The sequence below is a fragment of the Suillus subalutaceus genome (genome assembly GCF_016647625.1).
Source record: "Suillus subalutaceus strain FC151 chromosome Unknown DFJ58scaffold_454, whole genome shotgun sequence".
Taxonomy (NCBI): domain Eukaryota; kingdom Fungi; phylum Basidiomycota; class Agaricomycetes; order Boletales; family Suillaceae; genus Suillus; species Suillus subalutaceus.
Window position 1 is genome coordinate 1 of NW_024540703.1, and position 22,581 is coordinate 22,581.

General features: G+C 47.2%; 6 protein-coding genes across 6 annotated transcripts; 3 read left to right on the plus strand and 3 right to left on the minus strand.

Annotated features, from left to right (window-relative positions):
- Positions 1 to 956: 956 nt before the first annotated feature.
- On the plus strand, positions 957 to 2,160 carry DFJ58DRAFT_738162 (uncharacterized protein; the record flags this gene model as incomplete). Its single annotated transcript, XM_041386971.1, has 7 exons — positions 957 to 1,072; positions 1,136 to 1,284; positions 1,333 to 1,535; positions 1,591 to 1,674; positions 1,730 to 1,793; positions 1,846 to 1,920; positions 1,970 to 2,160. The coding sequence occupies 7 exons, from the start codon at positions 957 to 959 to the stop codon at positions 2,158 to 2,160; spliced, it is 882 nt and encodes a 293-aa protein (XP_041234949.1).
- Positions 2,161 to 2,474: 314 nt separating this feature from the next.
- Positions 2,475 to 3,689, minus strand: DFJ58DRAFT_672507 (uncharacterized protein; the record flags this gene model as incomplete). Its single annotated transcript, XM_041383030.1, has 2 exons — positions 2,475 to 3,251; positions 3,354 to 3,689. Coding segments are annotated over 2 exons (1,113 nt in total), but the record flags the coding sequence as incomplete, so codon positions are not given.
- Positions 3,690 to 7,203: 3,514 nt separating this feature from the next.
- Positions 7,204 to 10,480, minus strand: DFJ58DRAFT_347245 (glutamate-cysteine ligase catalytic subunit). The gene is made up of 16 exons (XM_041379972.1): positions 10,259 to 10,480; positions 9,933 to 10,213; positions 9,757 to 9,884; positions 9,587 to 9,706; positions 9,348 to 9,524; positions 9,156 to 9,289; positions 8,941 to 9,095; positions 8,771 to 8,887; positions 8,576 to 8,720; positions 8,412 to 8,524; positions 8,163 to 8,360; positions 8,065 to 8,113; positions 7,840 to 8,006; positions 7,668 to 7,788; positions 7,497 to 7,617; positions 7,204 to 7,441 (listed from the first exon to the last, which is right to left on the minus strand). The coding sequence occupies exons 2-16, from the start codon at positions 10,080 to 10,082 to the stop codon at positions 7,354 to 7,356; spliced, it is 1,983 nt and encodes a 660-aa protein (XP_041234951.1). The 5' UTR covers positions 10,083 to 10,213; positions 10,259 to 10,480; the 3' UTR covers positions 7,204 to 7,353.
- DFJ58DRAFT_347283 (uncharacterized protein) lies at positions 9,975 to 10,666 on the minus strand. Its single transcript, XM_041379974.1, has 2 exons — positions 10,295 to 10,666; positions 9,975 to 10,184 (listed from the first exon to the last, which is right to left on the minus strand). Exons 1-2 carry the CDS (start codon positions 10,560 to 10,562, stop codon positions 10,159 to 10,161), a joined length of 294 nt encoding a protein of 97 aa, XP_041234952.1. The 5' UTR covers positions 10,563 to 10,666; the 3' UTR covers positions 9,975 to 10,158.
- A 2,657-nt stretch (positions 10,667 to 13,323) lies between these two features.
- On the plus strand, positions 13,324 to 18,054 carry DFJ58DRAFT_751025 (WD40-repeat-containing domain protein; the record flags this gene model as incomplete). Its single annotated transcript, XM_041387768.1, has 11 exons — positions 13,324 to 13,479; positions 13,528 to 13,729; positions 13,780 to 13,788; positions 13,838 to 13,997; positions 14,068 to 14,164; positions 14,214 to 14,390; positions 16,313 to 17,225; positions 17,302 to 17,478; positions 17,540 to 17,695; positions 17,744 to 17,851; positions 17,914 to 18,054. Coding segments are annotated over exons 1-11 (2,163 nt in total), but the record flags the coding sequence as incomplete, so codon positions are not given.
- Positions 18,055 to 18,139: 85 nt separating this feature from the next.
- On the plus strand, positions 18,140 to 19,143 carry DFJ58DRAFT_347327 (uncharacterized protein). The gene is made up of 4 exons (XM_041379975.1): positions 18,140 to 18,271; positions 18,326 to 18,378; positions 18,425 to 18,493; positions 18,544 to 19,143. Exons 1-4 carry the CDS (start codon positions 18,217 to 18,219, stop codon positions 18,814 to 18,816), a joined length of 450 nt encoding a protein of 149 aa, XP_041234954.1. The 5' UTR covers positions 18,140 to 18,216; the 3' UTR covers positions 18,817 to 19,143.
- The last annotated feature ends 3,438 nt before the right edge of the window (positions 19,144 to 22,581 follow it).

The following is a 22,581-nucleotide window of genomic DNA, read 5'->3' on the forward strand; positions in this document are numbered from 1 at the left end:
GATATCCTTGGATGGCTTTTGGTTGCCTCAAGCGTGTCATTTCCACTCAACGAACAACCGACTCAATGGTGCCATTCTTATTCACCTCTTCTCTAACTCCAACAATTCAGTGGACAAATCAGCAGATAACATTAGCTAGGCACGCTCCATCAAGAGATCACACTCTTGATCTTGTAAGTGAGATCATCTTAAAGTTTATGTGTGACTAATGTTGGTTTGTAGGATGGACCGGCTCCAACACTTCACGCTTGGGGACAGTTTGCATCGCTATCCGATTCCTCCATTGGCTTATGAGGCTATGTGTGTGAGGGGTTGACCCTGATTCCCCTTTTGAAACCTCCTACTATGCCTACTGTTACTCCAGCTCGTTCAATGTCCACTACTAGGCCTACTGTTACTCCAGCTCATCCAACATCTACTAACTACGCCTACTGTTACTCCAGCTCGTTCAATATCCAGGACAGTTCAAGTGGCTCGGACACCATCGAAGTCACCACAGTCACATGTGTCTTCAGGCATTTCACCCTTCGGTTATGGCCATGTCTTCAGGTGTTTCATCAGTAAGCTCGCCAACTTGTTCAACAAAACCATTCAGTGCCACTTATCTCTTCATCATCATCGGTCGGGGTCTATGTATGCAATTCCAGGGGAACTTCTTCTGCCATTCGGTCCAAAACACTCACGCCACACTGGAGGAATTGGGTTACAGTGACACCCTTCACAATACCTGCCGTGAGGTTTCAATGCATGTGTTCCTGATAGGTGGGCTTCTGAGCTAGCCAAGAGGGGAAATATTAGCTCTGAGCTGAAGCTCTTCAAATATCGGCTGCAATGTGGGAGGACTGGAACCATGTTGGGTGGCACTATCGGGAAGTATCACTTCACTTCATTTTTTACAATGTAATACTTGCTAACATGAATGAATGTTCATTTCTGAGATTTCCTCCTCTCCTACTATGGTTCAAGCAGTATTCCTGAGTAGCAAGCGGCGCATCATAGGTCGCAACCATGCATCGCAGGAAGGGTCCAAAGCTGTCTCGAGAAGCAAGACAAACTTTGACGGCCCAACAGCGTGAAAAAACGTGCAGATGAGGATGCTGCAGTGGACGACATACTTACATATATTGATGAACAGGCCACAGATTTGGCTCGTCGTTTTGGCAGAAGCTGTCGATGTTACCTGGAAAAGTTTTACATTGGCCCGGCCTTACAGAGAAAGCGGCACAACAAGACAAGTGCATGGTCCAGCCTTTCTGCATTTCAAAAGCGGAAAATTCAATGCTGGTATGTTCTCTGACACTATAATAGACTCGACTGATTCATTACCAATAGATAAAGATATAGGTCAACAAGCCAACCTTCGTGCCATCGCTAAGGAGACAGGTGAATATCACCAACTTACACTTGAGCAGCGCGCAGAAATGGTGGAGGAATTTGAAAAAATCAAAATGTCAGGACTCAGCAAGCCGGTAAACATAACCTCTCGTACTTGTCTCGCAGAAATAAATAGTAGCTTTGCAGCCATGGTTAGTGAGGTCAGTCCTAAATGTTCTTGGTTTGTGGTTTGAAATCTGAGCTGTCTCAGCACAGGCTGAAGCGATGAAGGAACGTGTGGGCACAGAAACATTACTCGTCACTGTACAAAGTTCAGCAAACCTCAACATGCTACCAAAAGTGCACCTTACAAGCGATGTGGTGTCCTCACTTTGTTTGTACACTTCTGCGGGAGGATCCAATGAAACTGGGTATTAAGATGGAGTCCACTGTACTCGCTGGGCTTGCACCACGAAGCAGTAAGATTTTTTGGTTTGCTGCATGTTATTATTGCCGATCCTCTCATTTTAGTTCTGTCTATGAGTTATACAGACCGCAAGTTGGCTGCAAAGCAAGGGATACGAAGCGGTATAAATGAGAGTCTAGGTATTGATTTCATAGTCTTGATTTATAGTCTGCTAATCTATCTAAATAGTCGAGGTTACCGAGAACGCGAATGCAACACTAAAGTTTGTCCGCTATGAACGCATGGTTCAGGAGCACCTAGTCAAGCTGGTTGGGTGGTGCCACAACGAATGGGGTAACCCCAGTAATCTGAAAGGTGGAGTTGAACCACTAGAGGCTCTTGCATGCACCGTTTCAGATAAGAAGTGCAGGTTTGTTTGAATTACGAGGCAGCAAGCTGATGAGTGTATGAAACGCATTGAGGCGGGTGAGATCCTGACCCCAAACAAAATAGATCAAAAACCAGAGAGCCCTGTTGATGATGACGACGCATATGAGGGAAATGCCCCCATCACCACTAGGGATTAGCACAGGTAAACCCGCAGGTGTCCAGAGCCCTACCTGCCATATACCCGTACCCGTGTACCCAAGGGTACCAACGGGTACAGGTCTTCGAATGGGTATCGACGGGTTGCGCGGGTATGGCAGTAAACCCGCGGGTATGAATTCAAACTATGCTAGATAACAAGTAGTAACTACATATTAATAATAGTATCTATATCTAAGCCTTCGTCGTTGCCTCGGTGGTGAAAGCGGGTGGAGAGTCGAGTCGTGAGTGACGACGGCCGATCTGTATGACCGACCAGGCGCAAAGCCAGCGCTTCCATGTGAAGTGCAATAGCCTCTTCGTTGTTGCCTCGGTGGTGAAAGCGGGCGGAGAGTTGAGTCGCAAGGTTAGTTAATGACATGGACTGATCTGCGTGACCGACTGGGTGCAAGGCCAGCGCTTCCCTGTGAAGTGCGATAGCCTGATCCAAGTCTTCGTCATTGCCTCGATGCTCAAAGCGGGAGGAGAGTCGAATAGCAAGGTTATTTAATGACGAGGACCGATCTGTGTGACTGACCAGGTGCAAAGCCAGCGCTTCCCTGTGAAGTGCAATAGCCTGATCCAAGTCTTCGTCATTGCCTCGGTGCTTAAAGCGGGAGGAGAGTAGAGTGGCAAGATTATTTAATGACTTGGACCGATCTTTGTGACCGACCGGGTGCAAAGCCAGCCATTCCATCTGAAGTGCTATAGCCTGGTTCAAGCCCTCCTCATTGCCTCGACGATCGAAGCGAGTGTGCAGCATTACACCCAGATTGCCCAGCAATTGCCCTCGTGAAGCATACCCAGTGTTGTAGTATCCCAGTGCATCATAATGAAGGGATATCACTTCATCTAAGGCACGGGGATCATCTTTCTGCAAACACCGCTCTACTCGATGAGCAAGTTGATTCGACGATAATGGAAACATGGGTGCGGTGGGCCGCTCCTGCCCAAGATTATTTGTATCAATGCTTTCAGCAGAATACAGAGCGGTTGTTTCAATTGCAATCAAAGCTGCTCTGTAGATGTGACTGTTGGCGTGGCAGACATCAAGGACTTTACTCAGTAACTCTCTAGCTGCATCAGCATCCGTTTGAAATCCCTGTTTCACGAAGCGAGATTGCAGAGCAATGGCAAGATGGAGCTGGGTGATGGTTTGGTCCGGATGATCAGTGGGACGCAAATCAAGGGCATCTTGAAACAGATGGATAGGGATGTCGAGGTCGAGGTGTCTTCCACCAGCTTGGCAACTGAAAAACTTTGCGGTAGCTAGATTGAGCAGTGCTGCAGGGCGGTAGGGATGGTCCATGGGGCAGAGATCCAAGGTGCGTTCAAAGTGGTTTATGGATTGGTCAATATCCTTACTGTTCCGCGTCCTGCGGTATCACACAAGAAGACGATGTCCGGCATCTGTCTTTAGTACTAACGCATCCATATCGCGTGATGTAAGCTACATGTTACAAGCTCTCAGGATCAGAATGCTAGATTGCATTGATCACTCACAGTAGTCACGGGGCAAAGAACTGCGGCATCATTTTCATCAGAATGTCGCTGCTCCTCTTCATTGTTGCCTCAATGGTGAAAGCAGGTGGAGAGTTGAGCTGCAAGGTTATTTAATGACGAGGACTGAACTGCAGGCCACAGCAGACGACCATATATGGAAGTGACGGGTACATGGGTCACGGGTCTCAAAATCCCAACCTGCACCCGTACCCGCCAGTACCCGTACCCGTGGCCCGCCGCGGGTTACCCGTACCTGTGCTAATGCCTAATCACCGCATCATCGTCTCCTACATCAGCACAATGCATCATGCCATCTAGAGACCCTACAACACCCATTCATGACAACGTCTCAGGTCCAGCCCCTTGTGTTAGTGAGATCATTGATGATCTCATTGATCCTGCCCTTTGAGGTAGACATTCCATTGGTGTACATTATTACTACTGATTTTCTGCTATTTTTCAGCCCCCCCTTCTATCCCAAATGTCTCCGCACCCTCTCCTCCACTCACTACGGAGAATTCAACACCTAGCAGGACACACACAGAGCCTTAGTCTACCCAATACTCAGCTACCAACCAACAATCCATTCTTACCAACTCCCTCAGCATCAAACACGACATCTTCACCTGCTGAAGTCCTTGCAGGATTGACAAACACAGAGCCTCGTCTACCCAATACTCAGCTACCAACCGGCAATCCATTCTTACCAACTCCCTCAGCATCAAACATGACATCTTCACCCGCTGAAGTCCTTCCAGGATTGACAAACCACAAGCGAGGTGCCCCACAGATTGCCGATAGAGTGCCATCAAAGCGGAAGAGGAAACTAACAGAAAAGGCGGCGCTCTATGTAGCATTGAGGAAGTCGAGGAAGTTGAAGAGAGGTGCAAATAGTTCTTCTGTGGTAGACTCGGATGAGGAGAATGGGTGGGAGGATATTGATGACGCCAGCACACACTAGTATACCTATACAGTGTTAGAATGTATCATATTGAAGAGTAGAATGGTTATATAAAAAATGCACCCTAAATTGAGCAGAATTAAGGGAATTGTTGAGCTCGTCGTGTGTGACGATGAGCGCAAGGTTGAAGGCAACAGCGGCAACGCGCTATTACCGAATACGATGCTTATGTCAGCTTTCCCGCGTGCTACCCAAGGGTAACAATACTAAATGTTCTAAGTCACCTTGATTTGCTGGTCTGGACCGCTGGTCCTCACAAATAACGGTTTTTAGGTTAATATGAGGGTGAGTAGACGTCTTACAGTGACTCAAAAAGGAAATGCACAGCATCAACATTTCTCCTATTCCTCCTCGCACTCGAGCAATAGACCATTTTGTGTCATTTCACTTGTTGCAGTGTAGTGTACTAGGTCTATATTTTCAATACCATATGCTTTTATTGTGATACTTGGCTTTCTGAGAGAGCTGTCCAGATATTTGTGAAGAGAATGCTGTGCATTTCATTTTTAGGTTTAGTGTGACTTTACAGAAAATGTGTTTGTCGGCTCGTTGCCGCACAACGTCACACTTGCACCACTTGCGGACTCATTCTACACCCTTGCTGTCACTAGTCATCCATGACAAAATACACAACTCCTACAAAGAAAGCTCAAATCTGCCGAGACAAAGCTGCTGGCATGTCTGATGGAGACCTCGCTGAAAAGTTTCAACTCCACTGCACTACAATTACCTGCATCGTGAAACGCTTTGCTAAAAGTGAAGCTTACTATGATATCAAGCCTAAATCAGGTCGTCGTCGCAAATTCACGACCAACGATGCTCGCTTTCGCAGTCCGGGCACTGGCACACACTCATGCACATGATGTTGCTGACCTGCAAAAGAAGTATTTCCCCGATATCAATGCTCAAACCATCCGAACGAGACTTCGGGCATGTGGCCTCAATGCCTACGTACGCTGTACAAAGCCTTTTTTGACAGAAGCTCACAAACAGAAGTGGTTAGCATGGGCGAAAGCTCATGCTGATTGGTCAGCAGAAGACTGGATGTCAGTTGTCTTCTCAGATGAGTCTAAATTCAATTTATTTGGCTCTGACAGCCGTTCATGGTGTTGGAGGAAGCCTGGGGAAGAGTTTGATGAGCGCTACACAAAGAAGGTTGTGAAGCATGGTGGTGGAAATGTCATGGTTTGGGGGTGTCTAACTGCAGATTGCCATACCCGCATCGAGGGCAACATGGACGCCAAGTTATATGTCGAGATCCTCAATGATGACTTGCTGGGGACCTTCCGCGACCTGGACATCAACAAAAAGAACGTCTATTTTCAGCAAGACAACGATCCGAAGCATACTTCGAAATTGGCGGGAGAATGGTTCTGGAAGAAGAAGATTGATAAGCTGGATTGGCCTGCACAGAGCCCAGATATGAGCATCATCGAGAACATTTGGGACTATTTGGATCAGTCAAGTGCGCACTCGGACCCCTTTACCACGCAATCTCACGGAGCTATGGGCCACTTTAGTGGAGGAATGGGGTAACATCGAGACGGACTACATCAAGAACTTGTATGAAAGCATGCCACGTCGTGTTGAGGCTCTTCTCAATGCTAAAGGGGGTCATACCAAATATTAGAAAGGTTTGTTGCATTATCTTTTGATTTGATCTCTGTATGCTCAATGTTTTCGCAGTGCTGCAACTGTCAAAAATGAATTGCACAGAGGTTTTCACATCAATTGCTTTACTACATTTCAGATGATACATTACACTACACTTCCTTTACTACACTAGTACATACAGACTTCTAGCTTTCTCGAGAGCCTACTATCATGACGTGAACTGTGCAGGAGGAGGAGGGAGACAACAATTCATCAAATTAGTCATGCTGTGCATTTCCTTTTTGAGTCACTGTAGGTACCGCTTTACTATATTAGAAAGGTGGGAGTAATAGGTGTTGATTTCACTATCTTGCAAAGATAAGATGCGGTACATAATCTAAGACTAAATCTAAGACTTGATTTCATGATTTTGCTATAGCCAAGTGAGTCAATGAGCCCGTCAAGATCTCCACCAATCGCATGAGTTCACTAGTGAAGTCATAAGCATTCGTAAGTGTCCATAACGCACATAAGTTAAGCATTCATTTCAGTGGTTTTGCAGATGTAGGACCTTGCCCTTAATTACTGCTCCGAAATACATCGGCTCCCAGCTCTCTCCTCGGCTAGTATTCTCTAGCGGGGCTTGTAATTCTCGTCTCTCACTCGTTGGATGAAAATCTGATCATCGACGGCGAGCCTTACTCCGAAGAGAATTTGATGCGTTACATAAAAGTATCTCATAACGATTAGGTAAGGCAGGACTGGATCGACGTCATGTGGAGAAGTCGAGAAGCGTCTACCAGTGGGCGGCCATCGTATGGTGTCAAAGGTGGTTCAAGTGACAAGATAACAGATAGCGCAAGAGTAGTAACAGAGTAGCTAACATTCTAAGGTACAGGAATGACAGTAATATGATTTGTGCACAAGTCACGATTTCTAGATCTACAATTCTCAGCAACATATCAAGAGAAAGAGTGCAGATCGCCATATGTCAAGGACCGTTGGGCTTGGAATGGTAGCCCTTGGTAGGCGTGTAATCCTCTGGTAATAGCTCTGGGACGCGTCGCACGCCACGTTCACTATCATAAAAGATTTGAGAATCTTACAATGTATACTATAATGTAAATCACTTACATCTCGTCCACAGCGACCATGAGGTCGTAATTTATTTCCTGGCTCACAACAGAGTCGTGATTGTAGCTTGGGTGAGAGCGCACGAAATTACGAATCCAAGTCGCGGGTGTCTGTAAAGAGCCTAAAAGCGATTTAAGCGCACATCTTAAAATAAAAATAAAAGAAATCTGCCTATTGCGCGTCTGCGGACAAGGTCGAGGTATTTGCTTATTTGCAGCCTGTCTTCTTCATCAACGTCTAAGATGTCGAGGTAAGCCTTGACAACGCCAAGCAGACCAGGGAACTTGGATCCCTGAGACAACTGTCAACATTTGAAGAGGGTAGGAAAAGAATATATAACCACCTTTCCAACGAAAATCTCTTCCATAGTCATCTCCTCATACTCATCTTCAATCGGTCCATCTTTCACATACAACGGTCGAGGAACAGTGGAAAAAACAATTGCGAAGTAGTTTCTCCTTCGCTGGAGCAACTTTCGCAGGCGAACATGATCCACAGCACGAAGATGAACTAATGGTAGGAGTAATATGACCTGGGGGAAGAACGTCCTTTCGAAAATAAAACTTGCCGGAACGAGCTGCATCTCTCCTCTGCGCACGGGCCATGTTCTGGTCAACCTACTACAATATCAGTCAAATGACATTGACGAGAAATATCCGTTTGAACCTTGGAAATAGGAATATAGAAATTAAGGTTGAATGCCAGGATGGCGCGGGAAAGGAGGACAATGAAGACAGCAAATGCAGCGTTCTCAAAGTCGGTCATTTGCACTTCCATAGGACGAAACTCTACACGCCAGCCGATGGGAGAATTTGGTGGGGGCGGTTTGAATCTAACAGTCTGCCAGTTTGTGGATTGAATACTCTGCCAGGACGTTCAGAACAAAAAAAACAATAGGGCGAAGAGTGATATCACCTCGAAGTGGTGATTGCTAGTAGTGTCATCTTGATTAATGGCTTCAGATAAAATAACGAGAGGATCTCGAATGAATAAATGTGCTATATGCTTGGCAAGCATCTCATCTATGCCTAAGTCCAAGGGAGTCAGTCGTTACAAAGTCACAAAGGCCTCATACTCACCGTGATTGCAAAGACGTTGAAAGATACCTTTATCATAAGGTGCAGGAACATCGTTGTATTCGGGTTTGTTGATCCAATCATTCGAGATATAGAGGTCAACGCTGTCATAGCGGGACTTGGGAATTATGTAGTCGTCTTTTGAGGGCTAGGATACTCATTTCAGAAGCCCTGATAAGGAACTGAAATGATACTTACATTCAAACCGCGTTCTTCTGGTGTGCGATCATCGGCGCTGCCGGCGATGACATTCCAACGGCAATCTACATCAGCGAGGTAACCTCTCCATGCAGGACTAGCTGCTGTCAAGGCAAGCTGCAAAACATCTTAGTACACCAAATGGTTGCCTCGGAAGAGCACCTACGCACCATAATTGGCCCAACGGGGACAAGAGCGTCATACATGCGCCTTGCATCACCTACATTGCAACTCTGGAAAGTGAGCTGCAAACAGCAACATCCAAACCCGAAGCCCGATGCGTCCATGTAAATATGATCGATCAATGCCACACCGTTCTTCGCCTCTATTCGCCGACAGATTAAATACGTTTTAGTAAATGGGATAGGATTGCACTGGTACCTACCTGGATCTTCTGGGTAACATTGCAATGGTATAGTGGGGTCGACAAATGGTCGAGGTGTTCTTTTGTCAATGAATATGGGAAGGTTGATTGCGATCTTGGAGCCCCGTCTACTGCGGGTATTAGCTACTACGATACTGAACAAATTGGATAAGTTCTGCGCCCATATACAGCCAAAAGGGTTCAGGTACTGACGGAAAACGTGGGTGAGGGCTCGTAATCTCCTCAGCTAAAAAGAGGCTGTAACTAGACTTGGCATCATCTGACGAATGATGAGGTTCAGTGAAGACGCCGCGCGTTCCAAGGCGAGGGAAAGATGTGAAGGTAAACGGGATTTCATTTGCCTTCAGGTGCTTTCTTGTGAGCGTACGTCTTGTTAAAGCCAAGGTTCAATACCAGGCAGAAGACCCGCAGACATTGAGACACGATATTACCTATAATGCATATTTGTCTCGACGGATAACAAGCTCGATATAGAGCTCGTGTATGGAGAGCCAGGAGTCGACTCCAGCATGTATTTTCCATACTCTGGGTGGAAAGCCGGAACCGTCACGCTGAGGGACAAATCTATTACGGCGCTTGCCCTGAGGATCCAAATACTCACTGCGCAGGTGTATCGTCGTCGGTGAGGTCGCCTACGACTTGATTAAGCTTTACGAGGATCTCGGTCTGGCGGAGAGAAAGTTTTGCATTCTTCTCCTCATCGTCAAAGGTAACGACCATGTATTCCACCTTTCATTATATATGTAAGCAGGCAAAACTGGGACTGGCAATACTTACCTCGTCTCCCCACAGTAACTGATCGCCCCATCTGTCCTTAACTCGATCCCAAGTATGGAGGAACTGCGTGATACCATGTTCTCGAACATGGTCTGCATACTGCATTGCTTCATCCCATGTTAAGGGTGTTCCGAGGTACAGGAGGCCCATGGCGTATTGCGGGTACAAGCTTGTGCAAGCTGGTTCAAGTTTGCTGGATATATAAACGGCGGTACAGGATGCGAGTTCATGCTGCCCTATTATCAGTCGGAACTTACTCGGTTCCTTCGAACAATTTCACACTGAACAATGAGTGCCCCCTAATTAAGAACGTAACGACAACTCACAAGACCTCGAAAACCTCGCAAAATTGCCCAACTTACCCGAGTAGCAGGAACACCGGTGACGAAAACCTCTTGGCCACGAAAAGGACAACTTTCTGGTGATGGTGTGTGACCTGTCGTCACACTGGCTCCTGCAGCAAGGTACGACCATTAGCTCAGTTACAGAAAGAGTGAAAATACCAATAGACTTATGATTGTCAATGTAAGGTTGTTGCTTGCTGGCTGAGGCTGAGGTGAACCAGGTCTCTCTGCTTGTAAATGAGGTACCAAGTATTATAGTGACTAGTATGCACTTTCTCTGATGCATTGCCAGTAGTACATATAGCGGCCAGGATGTTCTATTGGGTGCATTCTAGCTATGAATGATAGGGAGAAGTTGGGTGAGCCTTGGGCTGGCTTCGGGAGGCCAGAAAATGTCGATGAACCGATCGAAGACTATGCGACAGTCGAAACTTCAACATTCCATGCTAAAGTAACTGCTCTTGAATTTCATCGAGGAACAGGGATGAGTTGGCATCAAGAATGGATGTGATAAATGAGAGGTCCTGTTACTAGTTGAGAATACGAAGCCTGCCACGACAGCAAGTAAATGGATTTCTTGTCTGTCCGAAATCTCGGTGGAGTTATAATAGACATTTCGCTGACCGCACCCAGCAAGTCGAGCTGTCTTCTGCTACTGAAAACGATCCCTGTACTACTGTTCCGTGAGACACAATAGAGTGTGACAGGTCACGCAGCAAACACATTAATATTCAAGAGCGGGCACAAATATATATTATATACAATAGAGCGTATTTGCGACGGCAAGTTTACATGCAAGTGTGGAGCCTGTAACTTGGCGTCGGAATCTACTAGTACTTGCATATGCCGTATGTTGACGTACGTTTGACACAAGGTAAACTGTTAAGCATAGACTCTATCAGCATCAACAACAGCACTGGATGCTGCTGCTAGCGTTACAGGCTGTAGGACTAGGGGTGGTCGAGGAGGTTCAAGTAGTAAAGGGAGAAGCTTGTCCATTGAATTTCGTCGACAGTACGATTGGATTCTCACTATGTATTTCACAGAACATGTAACAGCACGTACTTATTGCAACATGCCGAGATAGCTCCGGCAAAGTCCGTTGGGCTAAGACATTTTGATTTTGGGCGCTGCAAATACGCTCTAATCAAGTTGCGTTGTTATCATTCGGACCTTTCTCGGTTCCTTCGAACAGCTTCAAACAGCTTCAAACCCTGAGCGAAAAAAGTCTGGACACCCTCACGTCATTCACAATGAAAAGACCCCAGACTCTATGACTCCAGCAACCCAATACCATCATACTGGGTGATACCTCTGCCTTCTGCGAGTGAGTGCAGCATCTCCTGCTCTGTCCTAGACAAACTTGCCAGTCAGATGCGCGGCGGAGTTGTTGACACACATGCGCAGCTATGGTAGCATTTGTGTTAACAGATTTCAAATACTGACAGGGAATACTATTACCTGTGACTCGACGACGACGAATAGGATATTCGCGCGTCACTGGGCGTTGGGACTTGTGATCGTGATTCCACTCATACTTACTGTGCATCGAGAAGTATCACTCGTCAAGGTATGCATCTTCACTCACGCCATTCAGATTTTAACGGTGATTTAGCCTTATCGCAGCGCCGCCATGTCGTGCAAAATTCAGCGGCACAAAACTAACACCAGCACCGCAATTCCCAACATTACACCACACATCGTGATGCACTGCAGCAACCAGCGCCCTGAATAACTGTACCATTCACACCAGTGCCATCCTGCACACTTGTTAATGCCCTTCAACCAGATATTAGAGAAGTACCGGAGCCGTGTTTATGGCCGCGGCATACTATACACAATCATATCACTGCACTCGTGACTAGCGAGTTTGATGACTCATTCGTTCCACTCCACCTCGCCGATGTTCCCATCTCACGGTTCAACACTCTCGATGCTGCACTGTGTGGATGATGATAGCCTAGGCGCCACCCAAACCTCAGTACTCAGTCTACACCTACGGCAAGACACTGATACATTTTACGGCCTTGCGACGCGGCTGTGTGCTCTTCATTACCCATCTTTTTGCTTGTCTCGAGTACCCCTCCCCTTCTGCTAATTCGCAAGTAAAATTCTCCCATTGGACTCAAGGCGCACTTTATGCTACGGTAGTTGGACATGCGCCCTTGTATAAGATTATCCATCATACAATTGTATTCATTGATGTACTATGATATGCTAAGATACAGATAACACAATATACTAACGAAGTTTAACTGCCAGGTCAGCAATAGGAAGCACCGCGTCAAGTAACGAAGGAGATATGTTAACGAAGAACAGATGGTGGTGGGGGGCGGTGGTGGGCGGGAGTCGGCGTGCGGGCAGGGGGATACAAAGTTGACGCTGAGGCCTAGGATTATACTGCTCGGTGATGCGACTGATACGGCTGCAACATTAACTTGAAGCGAAGATGTTGGGCAGAGTCTGGGGTCTTTTCATTGTGAATGACGTGAGGGTATCCGGACTTTGTGTGCTCAAGGTTTGAAGAGTTGGTAGTCAATGTCATTCCGAAGTAGATCGGCTCCCAATAGGGTGGGAAACACAAGTCCCTGAACACATCAATTGCATCAGTGGCGAAGACCTCAACCGGTTCAAAGTCCAGACATCACGCGGCATTCATAACATTGAAAAGACCCAGACCCTACTTCAACATGTTCGCTTCAGCCATCACGTGCAAGCAGTAACATATAATCCGTGTATTCTCATGTCGTCCAGAGGCGCTTGTTTTCCAATTCAATTGTCATTTCCCTGACTCTGGCACTCTCCTGCCAAAGCACGTCATGCGGATTCAACGTTCCACTAACATAACGTCAAGATTATGCAAGTTGGATGTTCTCCTGAGGACTTTCTAACGCTCGTCTATGAATATCTCAGGGTTATCAAGAATTTATGGTTTACGAAGTTCGTGAATGACTCGGATACGCATGTTTCTCAAGCGAATTGATAGCGTGCTAGGATGAGGTCCATGCAGATCGCCACCCTCACCTGGCAATGGTCGTGTATGCTACCATCCATCCCAGCTTGGCTAGCACCAGCACGGCGTGCTTACTTACATCATTTACAGCGAACTATATAAGACCGCCAAGTTTCGCGGAAGAGGACGAAACCTCAACTTCAGGACTGCTCTTACCCATTGAGTCGATGGAGTACAACTTAACCTATCAGCAAGTAACCCGACTGCTCCCGGACCATTGATTGATCAAGTTTTGTAGGCCACCTGAGTCGGTACCAGTCCATTGGAAGGTTCCAGACTTCAATGAACATCCTATAATGTCCACATTATTCCGTTCACTCTGTCTAATCTCAATGGGAAGATTGTCTATCGAACATTACTGGAAGACTCACATCGACGATGATGAATACGAGAAATATAGGGAGACTTTTGTTAAAAGACTGAGTAATACTAACATAGCGGTAGGAAATATCGGTATGACCTAACCATGTACTGATCCATGACATTCCAGGCGGGCTTGGTATGCAGCACTTCTTGGGCCAAAGAAAAAATCTAACACTGGATTGCAGGTGCTCACTACTTCGGCAGTCTTTCTTTCAACACAACCGCCCCTGACATCATTTCTTCCATACACTATGCGCGGTTGCTATATCTTAGCCCTAGGATCTTTCGCACATGCCCTCGGAGGCTTGCTTTCTGGTTTAGCTGTGGTCAACATATGCCAAACCAGTGATCGAATCTGGGCTAAAGATGTTTGTAGCAGACCTGACTGCACTTATACGTATTCACAAAATTGCAGGTCCTGACGGCCACACGCTTTCGACTGTGCTGTACACTTCTGTTCATCAGCTGGCCGACTATATCCCTCACAATTTCTATCTTCTTTTTGATGTCATGTGAGTGGTTCTATATTGATGCCGAGATCGATCTAATAGCATCCCATAGCTCTTATGATCGCGTGTTACGCTTCTGGAGTGTGGTGGCTTCAATTCTTGACAACAATAGAGATATTGTCCTGGGCGTGGCTGCCCCCTCTCTTCACTTGGTGTGCACTCAAAGAGACTCTTCCAAAACACTTGCGGACACCCAGACGGCAGACTGGGACCAGGCTGCCCTCCCGAGGTATGTATATGTGCCTTCAAGGAACTATGATGAATGGTGTAACTTGCTACTCAATCAGGTTGTGTTTGAGCACGTGTACGGCCATTGAATGTACCGATTGTCTTTGGATTACACTGTACACGAGCGTTCAGTATCACTGCCTTTTGGCGTAACAGTTAAGGGACGACAGTCTTAGCTAAGTTACATACACCCAGAAATGATACATGTATATTATCAGAAGTTGGTGCCCGCAGTTGTCCAGACTCAGTGGCATTGTTCAGATGCCATCTTTTACTGTATAGGGGTTTCTTCTTCTGTTATCCAACTTTGGACTCTCAAGCGAGGTGAGCGCAGGTGTTTCTTTCGAATGATCAAGACCGAGTTATCAAACCTTCATTACGAAGCTTGGGATGCTTGTCGACAGCAGGCAGCACTACACGACTTAATGTGGCGCAAGGTGATTTCCGTTGTTCATGCCGACATCTTGAATTCCTTGACAAAGGGCTTCACAGCGCCTATCACAGATTGATGCAACGCATTGAAGTCTGAGACCAGGATACATTATATCGGACTAGCCGATGTGACAGGCCACAACTATGCGTACGCGTGTACATGTGGCGCCATCTGAGCGCATGAAAATAAAATGTTATCCTGTCCAGGCATACCAGAACATCAGATGCAGCACCCTCGACAGAGATAGCATCGGCAGGAGGGAGGCACCCTTGGCAGCTCAAGCCGTGAAATGCAAGGGTGCGCTGTAACCATGCACAGAAAGTGAAGACGTACAACGCCGGGTGCTGAAACAGCCAGACACGTGCAAGGAATGCGAATCGGTGAAACACCTAACGTTTAGATTGGAATGAGACCCTTGGCAGAAGTTTCGAACGATGGAATTGGACCAACATGAAATCAAGACAGCGTGCGGGACCTTGTGGACCGCAAAAGAGCGCCCGAAGTAGATGTTCAGCGCAGCAAAAGCCATGCATTGTAGCAAGACTGGCAAAATGGCAAAGGGACATACCAACGCAAAGCGCAATGTGGGGAGAGGAAAAACTTACAATGAGGTAGCAGATGCGGCCTCGCTTGAACCTTGGGTAGTCTAGGCCTGAACTTTAAACAATTCACGCGCACATGAAAATACAGGTACCTGGACGTTTAGAGGTTACAGAACCTTCCCCACTTCGTGGAGTCGGGGATGCAGATTCGCACAGCTTGAGAGCTCACTGATGTTAGTAGAGTGTCATGACCATGTTGCAGGTGCAGGATTGCAACAAGAATGGACATAGGAAGGTAATTGACGAACGGGACAAACTGAAACCAAATGGGCCAGGAGTTGCCTGAGGAATTGAGATGAGCGAGGAGCAAAGCGCTGGAAGGCTGACACCTTTGAAATTATGGTTTGGATAAAATGCGTATTGAAAGAGGGAAATTTTTTCATTAGGAACGGATTTGAGACGCGATAGAGAAATTTGGTCACATCTTCTGATGCAGAGGCAGATCTTGGGAATCGACGAGATGGGGAGATGATATTGCAGTAAGCTATATGCACACGGATAAGTTACATGAAGTGTTGAGAAACTGCTCGACACGAGAAACGATGATATTCATGCGGCAATCTAGGATGGATAGAGCTATCAGCCAAATTCCAGGACCGGGAAGTAGCAACTGCACTACCGCCATTGGACAGGAGGGGAAATGTTCTGGAAGCTGTGGAGATGGGATCGGACGCATGTACATAGTGCAGTCGAGCAAGGCGGTTATGACTCGTAAGAAGTATTCCTGCTAGAACGGTGATGGTAAATTACCTCGTGTCTTGGGCATCTATGGAAACGAGGTAGGTTAGCGTGGTGAAGCGGCTTGAAAACGCACAATACACGCACCTCTGCAGCTTATATAAAGACACCCACAATCCCTCTACCGTGCTCAACATCATCAACCTCCAGTATAATGTCACAGCTCATTCCAAGCACCATACCCATTCGAACTTTTGATGATCATGAGGGGATCGTAAAGGCAGTCGCAGTAATCCCCAATAAGCGACGAATAGTTACAGCCTCGAACGACAAGACACTTCGTCTTTGGGACTTGAAGACAGGTGTTGTGTTGAAGAAGATGGAGGGGCATAGCAATCAGGTGTGGGCATTGGCGGTATCACGAGATGGTCAAATAATAGCAAGCGGTGATAGCGGCGGAGAGGTCATCGCCTGGCACGGTCAAACTGGCGAATCTTTCACCCAACCCATCAAAGCCCACACCTCTCAAATTACCTCACTGGATTTTTCTCCGGATGGTACGGTGCTGGCCACTGGATCATGGGACTATACCACTAAGTTTTGGTGTACCAAAACGTGGCAGATGCAAGGAAAACCAATCGACTGTGGTAATAATACTAAGATCAACTGCGTTCGGTATTCGCCGTCTGGTGAACTTCTTGCCATTGCGACGGACAATAATATCGAAATTTATAATCCGGGCACAAGGGAACGCGTCGCATATTTCAAGGCTCATATAAAATACAACTCGTCACTCGCGTGGACGCCCGATGGTACACGTCTTCTTTCAGCAGGCAATAAAGATGATCCTACCATACGGGAGTGGGATCCATTGACCTGGGAGGAGGTTGGTTATCCCTGGGAAGGCCATACTGGCAGTATCTACGCCATTGCCATTCATCCTGCTGGCACCCTCGCCGCTTCCGCATCTGAAGACAAAAATGTCCGTCTCTGGCGACTCTCAGATCGACGGACCATCGCCATCTTCCGGCACTCATCCAGCCTGATGGCATGCGTCACGTTCTCTGTGGACGGCAAGCACATCCTCAGCGGAGGCCTAGATAAAAAGATCTTGGAGCATCAAGTACCCAGTGACATTAATTCGAAGGCGAGTTTCCATCCTTGACTCTCATAACGCAATTCGAGCATCCTTCGTGCAGATCTTGGCTATCACGACAGCCCGCAATGCATGTATAGCTGGGGACCTGGACACCGCTGAAGAGTTACTCACCCAAGAGATCGATACCGATGCCAACCCTTATACTTCCTATGCCAATCGCTCATTTGTTATGGCCCGAAAACATGACTGGGACCACGCCCTTGATGATGCAATCGAGGTGAGTTATACTGATCCATCATGGTCCTCTTACAAAAGGAAAACTTTCATCCGTGATACAGTCCATTAAAATTCAGCCCTCATTGACAGGCTGCATCTCTAAAGGCATCGCCCTCTGTGGAAAAGGCCGCGTCCGGGAGGCAAGGATAGCATTCGACGTTGCATCCATGTTCACGAACCAAGATTCAAAAGCCAACCATTTTCTTCTCTTGATAAAGGTAGCTTCAAACTGACTCGCATATTCTCTACTTCATTGCGTATTTCAGGCCATCGCCCTCTTCAACACAGATCAACACGAGGAAGCAATGCTGCTCGTCGAAGAACTCGCTGCCGCTTGTCCGAATGCCGATCCTCTCGGGTGTTGTGTCGTGGAAGTAAGAAGTATCATGCGGCCACGCTCGGTCACCAAAACTGATCTTTGCAACCTGCACATTAGACATATCTACGCGTTCAGCTCGGAACCACAGCCTTGGATGGTGCACGTTATGACGAAGCCGCTGATCACTTCACTACTGCTGTCAACTCCAGCGCTTTCTCATCGAAAAACATTCACGAAATATTCGAGGACTTGACCGTGGTGTGTCAAGATGATGTATACATAATACCTTTCATAACTGAGTGCTTTGTCCAGCTCTTCGGCTGGGACCTCGAGTCCTTGTGTCTCAATGCACACCAGAAACGGTGTCAGGCATTGCTCTCAGTAGGTAAACCCGATGAAGCTCTTGGAGCACACCAATACATGATGGATGCCATCGACGAATCTGCAAAGGCAAGCTGCCTCGATTGGTCCAACGGCAAGTTTTCGTTGACATCACCGAGGCTATCGTACTCACCCGCATTTCACTCAGAATTCAAGGAACAATGTAACACGCTCGCTGCGCACGATGGCCGTATTCTTGGCGTATGTACTCCTTTTCTCATTCCTTTCTCTACTGACCTGTATGCAGGTGGAGATCCCCGGGCAAGGTCAGGATGGCTATGATACAGAACCTAATTTCTTCTACGGAATGCATCAGGTGCGTGCAACAGCGGACCCTTCTTTTCTCTCTCAAATCGATCATTACAGCATTCTCAAATTTCCCGGTCACGACCTCAACAGCGCCCTGGGCGCCTCAAAAGACTCATGCTCGCTATGACGAGAACCCCTCGTTCAGCTCCTCCACCTGTACCACCCACCACCCCGTCGCCAGTCGTCGCCGCTACCACCTTCAAAACTTACCTACGACACCTATTCACCTGGCCGCTCCATCATGCAGCGCCCCCTGTTGTCGGTGTTCCTTTTGCGCAAGGTCGACAGGTGCGCCCGGTTGATTTTTATAATTGTGTCTTGTGTGTCTGATATGTAAACATACAGCGTAATGCTGCAGCAGGTGCTCCTGGGAGTAGCCACTCCTTGATACGTGATGAAGACTATCATGGACCTCCTTCTCCGGACCCTAATTTACAACAGCAACAGCAACCACTGGCAGTTCAGGTAGACCCCGGAGAAAATGGAGGCGGCTGGTCGCGTTGCTGCTGCTAGAGGAATTAGTGAATGTCCGGGGAATTCAGTTCTATTGTCGCTCGTCATGTGCACTGGAAGCAGTACTTATTTATTGATAAGTAATGACTACATCCTTATTTCGTGTTATCATCCATAGCTATTTATAATCCATATCATGTCCAGCTTGGCTTGCGCATAACAAATGAATCGTGATGCCTTGACTTCACCCGAGGACGGCACTCAGCGGTGAAAATTGGTAGATTTTCCTGGGTCCTGCTTGAACAATGAATCGGAGAACGACCATGATGACGTGATTACATAATGAAGGGACACATCCGAAGGCTTAGGCCTCGTTCGGTAACCGTTGTATAAACGAAATTTACAAAATACAAAATTTCGAAAGTCCCGGCATGATACCAGCCGCAAGCTGAGATTCAATTTGCTTTGCTTCCGACCATGACTTCATCAAAGTCTCGTCCTGATGATCTCCAACGCCAGCACGTTTGGCTTGCCGTCGCTGCTATAATCATCTGCTCTCAGATACAACTAGCTAATATGACGCGAAAGGCTCCTAAACAGCCAAAGGCCCAGTGGGGTTTTGATGAGATTGATGCCATGCTCACATATCTTATCACGGAGAAGTCATCACTGGCAGGGGCAACATTCAAAGACACAATATACAATCAAGCTGCGATAGAGATCGCAAGCAAGCAGACACATGGGCCTCCCAAAACTGGGGAGCAGTGCAAGAGTAAATGGGGGACGGTATGTTATTTCATATTGATTGCCGCCATCATTGTACTGATTACATCTATGTAGTTAAAGACTACTTTCCAAGCCATCCGGACGTATCGCTCTAAGTCAGGCTGTCATTGGGATGATGAGCATGGGGCCAACATCGATGGGCCCGCTGCTGAAGCTGTGTGGAAGGAATATGTTGGTAAGAAGGTATGTGCCAATATCACCTTGATCTTCACTGAAACTGACGCTTTACAGTCCAACTCGCCCATGAAACCATTCAAAAATAATGGTTGGCCTTTCTATTCAAAGATGGACCAAATCCTCCCCGAGAAGAGCGCTGCACAAGGAACGGCTGCATACAACCCTGCCCAATCAGCTGCACCGGCCGTGGAGCAACCGGTTGCAAGCACAAGCAGCGCACCTCATGATGCTGACATGAGCATGATGGATGTTGAAAGCATGGGGCCGCCTCCTTTTATTCCGAACCTCTTTCCCATCGACACCAGCGTGGCCCAGCGGCCTCCTTTCATTCCTGATCTCACTCCCATGAAGCCCAGCATGGCCCAGCCGAACCTCGGCTGGGGTGCTCCCCCCCCTGGTCCTATATTTGCGGGTGGCAGTATCAGTGTTGCCCCCCCCACGTCCGTCCCTATGTCATCAGGCTCCAGCACTGGCAAGCGTTCACACTCCGAGATGACCCAAGGTCATTCGGCTCCTCCCTCCACCACCTACACTTCAGTGTCGCAGGTGACAAAGCCTGGAATCGGAGAAGAAACCAAGGCTGTCAACAGCCAGTGGTAAGACGCGCCCAAGCACAAGCAAGAAGAACATTCAAGACACTGCCAACACAGCTGTGTTGATGAATCTTCAAGGCACTATCAACCGCCTGTCAGATTCATTGAACACGAACTTCGGCACTGATGAGGCTCGTGTAGCTGAACATAGGTCACGCTGCACTGAAGTTAATGCAGTCGGCTACAGGGATCTCGAAGGACGATAAGGTGATTCTCATGCATGTGTTCATGACGAACGCAGCAGCATGTGATACGTTCTTAGATGTTGATGACCCTGAGCTGCAGCGAAGCATTTTTAGAATCTATGATCGCCCAGTGCCAAACAAGAGAACCCTACCATGTAGCTCCTACTTTTCCCGCTCTTTTTTGTTTGTAGGCTTACTAGTTGTAGCCCTAGCCCTTCTTTGTGTTATACAAGTAGCTTCATGTGCTCGTTTGATCCTTGCATAAAACTTTCAATTGTAGCTACAAAACAATTCTATTCTACAGCAGTCTCATCAAACTCGTGCCCATCATAAAGGTCATCTTCGGCTTCATCTTCCTCGTCAAGATCAGAACCTAGATCTTCATCGTCCTCTAAGTCATGCTCGCGTAAGTAAGCCTCATAATCCTCCCACATGTGTGTCGCGATGCGATCACAGGCGTGCATTAGCAGCTTGTGCATGCGGTCCATTCTCAGCTGCTAGAGGATCTCCTTGATGGCTTGGATTGTCGTTCACGAACACTCATTGATGGTAATGGATCTTCGAATGGGTCATGAACCTGTATAAAATTATGTAGGGCGCATAGCGCCGCAGGAATCCGAGCTTGAGTGTTGATCCTGTATTCCGGGGATAAGAGGAGAATGCGAAAGCGTCGTTTTAAGACACCGAAGATTCGTTCAATGACATTTCGTGCTGAGGCTGTGACGAAGATTGAAGAGTTCTTCTTTATTGACAGGTCTGAAAATATAATATTGGTTTGATTGAAATAAAAAAAACACGAGTGAAACAACTACCTCACACTGACGCGACCCCTATTCAGCGAGGTGGTATCGAACACCACGATAAGGAATCAAAAGCTCTTCACAGGACGGAAATCCTGCATCCGCAAGAAGGTATTTACCGGGGGGGGGGGGGATTTTCAAGCCACCTTCAAGCGCTTGATCCCAAAGCCGCGCATTGGTTGCAGAGCCTTCCCACCCAGTCAATGCATACGTGAACATAAGGTCAAAGTCGCATGCAAAAAGGCAATTCTGGGAGAGAAATCCTTTGTGGTTGCAATAGACGTGGCGCTCAGCTGAAGGAGGGAATGCGTGAATATGGCTACCGTCGAGTGCTCCTATAGCATCCTTAAAATATGGCCAGTGTTTCGGATTGTTGTGTATTTTGGCGGGGACGGGGTCATTGTCAGCAGGAAAGCATATGTATTTATTATAAAATGGATGAGATGCGAATATGTCGAGCATCTTGCGAAAATACCTACAAAAGGCATCAGAACTAATAGTTTTTCCTAATATAAACTAACCATACCGAGAAATAGTGTCGTTCGAGCGCTGGAAGTGTTCGCCGACATGGCGAATTGTTAATCCTGTAACACAGGAGTAGAAGAATATGGCGAGCTGCTCTTCAAGCGAGACATATCGTGAATCTGTGTGACCAAGGGAACTGGAGCTCATTGATCAGAGCCTCAAACACAGTGAACATGCATCCCGAGCTCGCAGTGGATGCGTTCAGGATGACCAACAATAAGTTCTATGACCCATTCATGGCCTGATAGTGCAGATGTGTGATATGGCTCAGGGGCTTGGGGAATTTGTGTGGCCTGTAGAACCACCTGTGCGGTGGCAGCAACAAGAATGCTGATAAGAAGTACCATATAACGAAACATCTGCTCGCGAACTGTTAGTTGCGCCAAATGCTGGCCCTGAGTTGGCCGAATGCGTTGAGCGGCGAGGAGACTTTGATAAGGAATCAAGGGGTGAGGAAACAAAGGACCGAGGAGGGGCTGATGAAGGGGCTGAACAGGCCCATCCATGACACTAATAAATTGTTGATTACTAGTAACGTTGAACTTAGGATCGAGTCGTCGAACTACAGTTACACTG